Consider the following 10,307-nt stretch of genomic DNA (forward strand, 5'->3'; position numbering starts at 1 on the left):
GGACATTTCAAATAAGAAACTCTGGTGGAGCCAGAAAACATAATAAGGATTATTCAGCAGAAGTATGATCCAGAGAGTAGAACCTAGTACCTGCAGAAATGTTTGACTCTTCTTCCATGAATACGCCTCCATCGTCTCAGAAAAGGACGAGGGGACGATTCAGAAAGATCGTGCAGCCTCTCTCTGTTTGCTTCAGCCTCAAATAATCTTCTAGAGAACAAATGAACACAGTCCCAGTGGCAGAAGAGGCTTTAAAATGTTTAAAAGTTTTTTTTTGCACATCTTTAAAGGCGGAGGGTGATGTAATGGCTTTGCTGTAACACAAAATAACAGAAAATATTTAATATTTATTTCTTAAAGCAGAAGCCCAGTCCACTTCTAGCCATAATATAACCACACAGCGCCTGAGCTACAAGAAGATCAGCAGCATGGTCTTTCCTTAAAGTCTCAAACTGTTTTCATCACACCTGGGTGACCAGCGGTTCTCTGAGAGGGAACCTGTTCTCCTGCTGGTCCCTTGAGGCCTGATCTACACAAAGGCCGGCCGGGAGGTTCCCATTGAGAGGCGGGCTCATGGCCCGGTTCTGTTCCTGCAGAAGTGCGTATTCCTCCAAGCACTCAGGGTCCTGGTCCAGTCCGTCCTCTTCTCCGTCGTCCCCTTGGTCCTTTTCCCAGAGGGACGTGGAGACGTGGTGGTACTCCCTGCTGTCCTCACATTCCATCCCGCGGTGGTAGAAGTAGCTGAAGTTGGACACGATGACGGGAACGGGCAAAGAGATGGTCAGCACCCCCGCGATGGCGCACATGGAGCCCACCAGCTTTCCCCCCACCGTCCCGGGACACATGTCCCCGTAGCCCACGGTGGTCATGGACACCACGGCCCACCAGAAGGACTCCGGGATGCTGGTGAACAGCGTGCCGGGCTTGTCCACCTCGGCAAAGTAGACGGCGCTGGAGAAGAGGATGACCCCGATGAAGAGGAAGAAGATGAGGAGGGCGAGCTCTCGCAAGCTGGCCTTCAGCGTCTGGCCGAGGATCTGCAGGCCTTTGGAGTGACGGGACAGCTTGAAGATCCTGAAGACTCGTACCAGGCGGATGACTCTGATGAGGGCCAGGGAGACAGAGGGCGGCGTGCCTTTGTCCTTGGCCAGCTCTGTGCCCACTGTGACGAAGAAGGGCATAATGGCCAGGAAGTCAATGATGTTCATGATGTCCTTGAAGAAGTGGATCTTGTTCGGAGCGCTGATGAAGCGCATGACCAGTTCAAAGGAGAACCAGCAGATGCAGATGGTCTCCACGATGAAGAACGGGTCTTGGAAGGGGGAGAACTTTGGTGGGACCATGATGGTGACGTTGGGGATGGTGGGATGAGGTGTGGTCGTGTATTGCTGAAAGACAAAATGAGACGTAATCAAAGAAAGTTTCTTTCTGTTAGTTTTTCTAGGAATCTGAATCAGATCTTTGTTTTTATGGTCAGCAGAGGTTCTGGTCTTGAAACTCTACTATAGAGGTCATTATTGTCCAGTCTCTGTTTTATTCATTCTCACACACTGACATGAACTGAGGCAGGTCCAGCCTGCAGAGAAATTAATCTGGATTAATCCATGTTTCCTCTAACTGTGATTTGGTGAACCCCCAAAGCCTTAGTGATGGATTTCTAACCATTTCCAGACTGCTGGTGAAGATTCTCAGAAGATTCTCATGATCCTCATCGCTAAGTGGTGGACCAGTTTGGGTTCATTTGCATGTTATCTAAGCAAGAATTTTGGGCAATAATATAAAGCTTGGAGCTCTGGATGAGAAGTGAAATGTCTTCAAACTTCAGAAAAAAGTCCAGTTGTTTTAGTTTTTACCTTTTCTTGGAACATTTCCAGACAGTTCTTGGATTTCTTTTGATTAGAGTTTGATTTTTGTCAGATATTTTAGCCTATTTCATGTTGTCGGACAGCTTTAATTTAAGTAATTATATTTATTTGGATTCTGCAGGTCTAGCAGCGATCTTATATTGAACTCAGCTCTCCTAAATAACGAGGCAAATCGCAGGTAATTCATGATTTAATAAGGGGGCGGAGGGTATTTTCAGATATGCCCAGGTTGGGTTGGTTGGCTTGTGTCATTTAAAAATAATAAAATCCTTGTCTGAAATTTGCTTCTTTTGCATTCACTCAGGCTATCTTGTTCTGTTAATAAAATTTGTTGACGATCTAAAACATGTAAGTGTGACAAAAAAAGCAAAAACTGAAATCTGTAAGGGGAAAAATAGTTCCTGCATGTATAATTTTGACCCTTTGTTGGTTAGGATAAAATCCACTATAAATCCCTACTTGTGCAGCCAGTTCTTGTTTTTAACTGATACGGTACGTTTTATAATTATAAGATACATAAAATAAAGGATAAAATTAATAATTACAAGACCAAAATTAACATGACGTTCATGTCAGATTGATTGGACTTCTTTGGAGTCTGTTAGGAGGCTTTTTAGGCTTCTTTTATATATATATATATATATATATATATATATATATATATATATATATATATATATATATATATATATATATATATATATACATACATATATATATATATATATATATATACATACATATATATATATATATATATATATATAAATGATTTTACAAAATTATTGAAAAAAAGGCTTTTATGCTTTTTTTAATTAGAAAATAAAAGTGAGAATCGGCTCAAACTTATCAACAAAAGACTGAAGAAAACTGTGAAATCCACCCATACACTCGATCAAGACCACTTCAGACCAAGTCTGGCTGCTCAGAAAGAAGATATAAAGATATAAAGATATAAAGAAAGCTACCAAACTGGAGATCAGCTGTTGCTAATATTGTCCGTTATGTGTCGATCCGCTGACTTCTGGACGTTTTTATGACCGAACAAATCTCAGGTGAGCTTCAGAAAGCTTTGGCCAGGTGTGCTTATACGCGCCGTAAAGGCTGGAAGTCGGTGTGGATCTGCAGTGGTGAGGTGTGAAGAAGTGTGATGGAGATTGAAGAAGTTTATCCCCATGGAGATGATGTTTACAGCACAGGATGAAATATCTGAGGCCAGGACGCTCTGATGTCTCTCATACTGCCATAACTTTTTCTCCCCTCTCCTTTTTCACTCTCTCAGCTTAATTTTTTCCCCCCGCTGACTTTTATATAAATCTCTGGCTCTATTTTTAAACGCATAAATAAACCGTACGTTCATGTGACTCTGGCTTGAATTACAGGCATCTGCCGCTTCGTTCAGCTCAGATATTTGTTTTTATGCGGGTGGAAGATGCTCGGCCCACATAACCGGGCATTAGTGTCTTTTAACAAGTTAGATAAAGTTACACAAAGTGTTTTGGCGGCTCTGCGCTGAATCTCGTCTGGAATACAGCCAGATACAGTTGAGACAATGTTGTTGAATCCATTTAAAGGTTGTTTGTGGCTGTTTTTACGTTGTGCTGCTTCATTAACATAAAGGTTTTGATGATTCAGCTCTGATGGATGAATGAAGACAAAAATGTGATGAATGATATTCTAAAATCAGCGCCCAGCTGAACAAACTTCTCCTCTTTCAACTCACACTGAACCGTCTAACCTCCCTGAAAGGAGGATTTATTGCAGCACTGATGTTTTAGATTAAATTAGTTTCAGCTGGATCGACCCAATAAACTGCAAACTGAACTCTTGCCTTTAACGTTTCTCCCTGGCTATCACTTATTTTGTCCTCCATTCTGCTGTTTTGCAAAGATTCTGTAGGCTTTTAACAAATGAATGCTGCTTTAGGACGGAAAATACTAATGTGGGCTTGATTACATTGGATCATTAAACTTTCGCTCTGATCGTGTTTTTATCCATCCATCCACCTCCCTGGTTGATCATCGTATGGCAAATAGAAAGCAACAGAATGCGTTAATCAACCTGTAAGAAAGTCTGATCATGTTGGTAAGATTTCACTTCTGGTGAATGAAGCGATTTCATGTGAAGGTTTGGAAAATGTCTCAATCTTCTCAGAGCAAAGGTCTTATGTGAGTTTGCCAAAATCTTCCCCCATTTAAAGTAATGTCCAAAAAAGATGAAATCACTGCAATTTTCTTTACGTTTGCTTCTATAGAGACATATTTCATTGTAATCTTTTGAATAGTTCTTAATCAATAGCTCTCCAGGCTTTCTGCAGCTTTTTTTGTACTTTTGTCACTCGTTTACTGCCCAGGTGTTTGGTAAACCCATAACTCTGATTTATTAACCATTCAAGCTTTAAAAACCTCTTTAGAAACCTCACAGAAGGCCTTCATGCCTTGTAATTGTTGGAAGGACAACAGAAACTTTATAGTTTGTTAAATTTGTCCTCGGTCAGAAACTGTAACTGGATCGGCGCCTAAACGGGTCGGTGCATCAGGATGGGACCAGACTGCAGCTTTAATGGCGGCCGCTACGCGCAGCAACATGGAATAAAACCTCAGACTGTGACTGTTTGTAGCCGCTCTCTGTTATTTCTGTAACATTTAGTCAGTGGTACAGGTGCTGCCCTTCAGCGTTCATCAGACGGGACGTTCCTGCTCGGTTTATTTGCACAAATGACCACCAAAAACAGCGTTCCTGTTACTGTTAATGCTTTAACAGCATCGATGCTGGAGACAACGTAATCTGTGACTCTGAGGCAAACGGAGCGCACCATCAGCTCCAAAGCTTTCTGTAGCTTTTGCTCCTTTCTCTCATGTATTCTTGACTATGTTATTTTTATTGTTTGCTAAACTAATTACCTCGAGGCGTCCTAGTTGACCAAATGGAACGCTTTCATACCTTCAAACGGTTCAATAGACAACAGAAAAGCTTTTTCTCCATATTTTCCTTCAGGAGAGGCAGACTTTGCTGCATTCAAACACTTTTCATCAATTGTCTCTTCAGGTTTCTAGAACTTTTCTTTGGTCTTTGTCAGCTCTGTTACCTCATTTTCTGTCCAGTCCTTCTGTAAAAAAAAAAAAATAAATAAAATGTGATCTACAGTAGAAACCAATCAAACCTAAAAGAAAAAGAAAGACTCAATTCCTTGAAGAAACAACAGAAATACAAAACAATTTAAGAGCAGCTCTGGAAATTTCTTCAAAATTCCTTCTTAGCCGCCACATTTTCCTGTAATCTTTTGATTTGGTGTCTTTTCTAGGCTTTCTGAGGATCCTCTGGGTGAAGAGTTTTCCTTAAATCTGCTGTTGTGTCCCTTATCATCAGACAAAAATACTATAAATATCTTTTTATGTCTATTTCAGGTTGGCCAGTCAAAGAAATGCTGCTTTCCTGTCCAGATTTATTCCATACTAGTCAGGTGCTGTCGGCCCATTTGAGTAATTTTATTACATTAAACCACATCTCTCCGTCCATTTATCCTTTATCTGCCGCTTAGCCAGATCGGGTCGTGGGGGACACGGCAGGTCAGGGAGGGAAACCCAGCGGCGCTGATTCTGGGTCAGTTCCAGGCTTTCCAGGCCAGAAGGGATGTGTTGTCCCTGCAGGGTGATGTGGGCTGCCTCCTCCTGGGACGTGTCCAGAAAACCTCCACAGGGAGGTGCAGGAGAGGAAAGTGAACAAATGGCCTAAATAAAATAAAATGTTACAATACTGGAAAGGAAATTTGGAAGAAAATCAACCATGGTCCAAAGAAAGGCCTTAAAAAGCTGAAGAACCATCAGGACCACTTCAGACGACGACCAGAACGTCTGACCAGAGAGTCTTCTTGGTTGGACATCTCTTCTGTTGTCCTTCACTTCTTTCCTTTACATTCCCTTTACAACAAGCAGGCTGTTTAAAATGTAGTTAAACCGGTCTAATGGCGTAACTAAGCCTGACTCTTTATTTGGGCTGAAGTCAGATGGGACCTACAGGCTGAAGAAGTCCAGTCTTCATGCTGTGTTGCTTTCCCATCGTCTCTCACTGGTTAATGAATGCAGCAGCTTCATGGTCTCTACTGGAAGCGTTTCATGCTTTACGAGCTCTTAGATGAGACTTTTGGTTTTGGTGGCTGGACCAGTGTTAGTGAAAAAGCAGCCAAAGGCCAAAGAACCTTTATGAAATCTGCTGGAACAATTGATCAAGACCAATTAAGATTTAAAAGGTCCAGATGCTCAGAAGGAGAGGAGTTCAGCTGTTATGTAAATGGAGACAATGGTTCATCCACTGAGTTTTGTAGATGTGAAAGGACCTTTAGAAAGCCTTTAAAGCTATTGGTTACATTTAAAGATACATGAAGGTACATTTTCCAAGTTGGGAGAGAAACTGCTGTGAGTCTCTAGCATCTTCTCAGAGGTTTGAGGGTGTGAAGGCCTTCTTGGTGTATGAGGAGCCTTTCTATGCCTGAATGGAGCATAAGTCTGACTGAGTGCGCGCTTTGTGAACAAAACCTGGTAGGAACCAGACCAAAGGCAGTAAAGGTCAGAGATGAAAACAACAGATCCTCCTACAGAGCCTACATGGAGGTCTACCTCTGGGCTCTTTGTGCGACGCTGCATCCTTCCTGCAGCGACCCACAATCCTCTTTGGGTCTGGGCTTCACAACGGCGTTGGCTTCTAATTTGATCCGGCGGCGAAACGCTGAGCCGCCACCGTGGTTTCCATGCCGTTCTCAGAGGCTGTGAGTCACAGCGTTTATTAATACGGACATCGGTTTATGTGTCGACGCTCTCTACCGGCCGGCCGCCCTATATTTAGCCGTGCGGCTCTCTGAGCGGTAACTTTAGACCGCCTCCTGCAGTCAGGCTCACTCCTCCACGCCTCAGGCCCCTCATTCACGCTCGTCTCTCGCTGGATTTAAAGAATCCACCAAAATGACTCCAGCAGCTGTCTGCTGGTGATCACAAGAGGCAAAGCATCTCTGCAGCGTCTTCCTCAACAAGCCGTCCACCGCCTGAAAGCCGTCTGCAGGTGTCCACCTCCTGAAGACGTCTGAAAGCCGTCTGCAGGAGGTGGACGCCTGGAGACGTCTGGAGACGCCTGGAGACGCCTGAGGACGGCTGAAGACGGCTGAAGACGGCTTTCAGGCGTCTTCAGCCGTCTAACCCCCCCCCCGTCTCTCTGCTGCTTCGCTGGCCTTCCCGTCTGTCTCCAGGCTAAATACTCTAACCAGGACAAAGTGACCCCCCCCCCCCCCTCACCTCCCTTCGCTCCTTCTCGTTCCTGAACTCGGGCAGCGTCTCCAGGCAGAAGATGAGGATGGAGAGGACGATGACCATGACGCTGATGATGGCGATGATCCGGGCTCCACCCGAGGACTCGGGATACTCGAACAGCATCCAGATGCTCTGCTGCCACTTGGTGGGGGGCAGGGGTCTCTCCTCCTCCTTGGGGAAGCCCTCGTCCTCCTTGAAGCGGTCGATGACGTCCTCGCCCAGCTCGTAGAAGTGCAGCTCCTCCAGGAACATGTCCAGGGGGATGTTGGCGGGTCTCCTCAGCCTCCCGCCCGACTGGTAGAAGTAGAGGATGGCGTCGAAGCAGAGCCGGTTCCTGTCCAGGAACAGCTCGTGGCGCAGCGGGTCGTAGTAGCGGAGGCGGCGCCGGGGGTCCCCCAGCAGGGAGTCTGGGAACTGGGCGAGGGTACGCAGCTGGGTTTCGTAACGCATCCCCGACACGTTGATGGCCAGACGTTCACTCAGCGCCCAGCCGCTCCTGCAGGGCCGCCGGCTCTCCCTCCTGGCCTCGCTCCTCACCTCCTTCTCTCCGCTCTCCTTCTCCAGCTTGTTGTACTTGTCTTTGCTCTGCTTCTGCTCGTCACTGATCTCCTCAGCTTTCTGCTTCCCCTCGGCCTCCCCTCCTTCCCCTGCTGCGTCTGGGCCTTGGTTATCCATCGCTCAGGGTTGTGTCTCTGTGCCGGAGGAAAGAAGATCGAAGATGAAGCAGAGGAGCATAACCTGCTGAACAAATCATCGTGTATGGAAGCAGACGATGCCTTCAAGTCTAAACAATGACGCCAACCTCTTCTGTTTATCACCTGATTCTGCAGGAAAACCCAAAGATTTGGCCAAATTATGCAGCGAGGGAGTTGGATATCGTCACAGCACGTCGCATTAATGCATTAAGCTCAGTTCTTTGAGTCAAAACTGGAAATTAGAAACCAAAAGCGTAACCTGCTGCTGTTGATTGTACATTAATGGTCATACGGCTGTTCTTCCAGCTCTCTCCTTCTTATTCACTCAACGCCTTGCCATCCCATCATCATCCCATCTCCTGCTCCTTACCTGCCGCCGCTAACTCCAACTACTCACACCTCCACATGACTCTCCCGCTCCCCCGCCGCCTCCAGGCCCCGGCCCAGCTCAGCCCTTCTCATGTCTGCCGGCGGCTCCGTAGCGGTCCTTCATCTCCAGGAGAGTCGTCCTGATCGTCCCTCCTTTGGTGAGCGGTGAGGAGGAGGCAGAGGGCGGCGTGGCTCCTTCAGGGCCGCTGTGGCGTTAATCTGCAGCCCTGGGTGTGGGTCGCTTCGTCTGCACCCTCTCGGTTACGCCCGCCCCAGGGAGTGCTGCGGGGCTGAAATTTAATCTTTGACCCGCATCCAAGAGCGCCGCTGCCACCCCTCCACCTTTGCTGTCTAAAAATGTCAGCCTCTTAAACTTACTAAGCATGCTGTACATACTGAATGCACAAATAGTGTACATTTCTGCACGTGTCGTCATAGCAATACTAAGAAAATAACACAATTATAGTTTTTTTAACAAAATTGTTGTTACTGGCAATTTGAAGAAAATATGGATTATTATTCGCAACTTAATGATCTGTGAAAAAAAATTATAATTGTGATTTAATTCTATTTTTGTTTTAATTGCTTGGAAAAAATTGTATTTATCTTTATTCTTTATTATTCCATGGTTTCTGTTGCAAATTTTGTTTATTTCCTTGTTTGTGTGTATTTTGTATATGTTTCATAAATAATGTAACAGACACTAGTTCTGCTGCCTAATGAACCTGTTTTTATTGGTTTTTGGTTGTTTTACAGATCTATTTCATAACTAAATAAATACTCCTGTGTATTAGTTGTAAATTTTGCATTTACATTTCTCTAGTTTTAAATGGTTCCATATTGAGTCTTCCCTTTACTACAGAACTGCATATTTGCCTTTTAAGGAGGAATAATGTTTTATTAGAGCCAGATCTGGATGTGCCGTGCCGGGTCAGCAGGTTTGGTGCCACAGAAGGAGCTCCTCAGCAGGAGGACCGATTTCTCTTTTTCAGGCAAGGAAAGCCATGTTACAGCTCAGAATCACAACTTGAGGTCTTTAAAAATAAATCTAATATATTTATATATTTAATATGAAGGATGGCTGGATGAGTGGTTTTATCGTATCTATCATGCTTCTTTTTTTAATGCACTCCTCTCTGTCTTTAACATTCATGCACTTAAATCTTTTGTTTCAGTTTCAGGAATAACATCATGTTTCTTTGTACTTTTTTAAACCATGCATACGATAAATAGACAAAGAAATAAATGTTGTTTGGATCGGTTCTGGTGTCATTTTGTCTCTTGTGTGTTTTTTAGACTCTTTCCTCCTGTGTCTCATCAGCCCAGCTCCAGATTTTTGTATTTCTTTCTGCTTTTCTTCATTTAAATGCCTGCAAAAAAAAAGTATTGGATGTTTTCCTCTGATGTTGCTTTTTAAAAGGAAATCATGGTCAAAGCAACTTTTTTGGTGAGAATTTGCCAAATAAATGAATGAAAACTCCTTAATATTAAAGTAGTAGATTTTTACAGTGTAATGTCGGTTGCTTAAAAATATCTGAAGTTTATTATTGCGCAGGTGAGTATTTATTAAATGCAGCTCTGGCTGGGATCCCGGCTCTGAGGACACGTCTCAGTCAGGCTGGCTCGTCTGGAGTCGGGTTGCTCAGGGATCAGGGGCTACTGCTCTTTCTTCTTCTTCTTTTTAATTATAGAACCATGAAAATCCTGCAGGCTAATGTGTGTTTCTGCTGAGCAGACCGCCATGAACACAGCAATGAGCATAAGCAATGAAAGCCATTTGAGTAAAACCTAAATCAAAAAAGAGCAGAATCAGGTAAATAGGGATGTTTGTTCTTCTTCGCCTGACAAGCAGGATTTAAATTCAGATTCCCTGAAGCAACAGCAGATTTAATCTGCTACAGCAGGGACACATTTGACAACGACTGAAACTCATAAGTGAACAGAAGATTTAGCACAAACAGTCCAATAAAGAAACTGAGGTGAGAAATAACTTCCTGCAACAACTGGGATCTGAACCCAGATCCTTAAATCAAAGTCAGAGTTTTAATCTGCTACATGATGGAGGGACACTTCTGTGG

At 44.1% G+C, this 10,307-nt stretch overlaps 1 protein-coding gene across 1 annotated transcript; it reads right to left on the reverse strand.

The window, feature by feature from the left end:
* Window positions 1-327: 327 nt before the first annotated feature.
* LOC105917188 (potassium voltage-gated channel subfamily A member 7) lies at window positions 328-8,736 on the reverse strand. The gene is made up of 3 exons (XM_012851922.3): window positions 8,231-8,736; window positions 7,151-7,857; window positions 328-1,388 (listed from the first exon to the last, which is right to left on the reverse strand). The coding sequence occupies exons 2-3, from the start codon at window positions 7,838-7,840 to the stop codon at window positions 462-464; spliced, it is 1,617 nt and encodes a 538-aa protein (XP_012707376.2). The 5' UTR covers window positions 7,841-7,857; window positions 8,231-8,736; the 3' UTR covers window positions 328-461.
* Window positions 8,737-10,307: the final 1,571 nt, after the last annotated feature.

This window comes from Fundulus heteroclitus, chromosome 16 (assembly GCF_011125445.2).
Source record: "Fundulus heteroclitus isolate FHET01 chromosome 16, MU-UCD_Fhet_4.1, whole genome shotgun sequence".
In the NCBI taxonomy this organism is placed as follows: Eukaryota; Metazoa; Chordata; class Actinopteri; order Cyprinodontiformes; family Fundulidae; genus Fundulus; species Fundulus heteroclitus.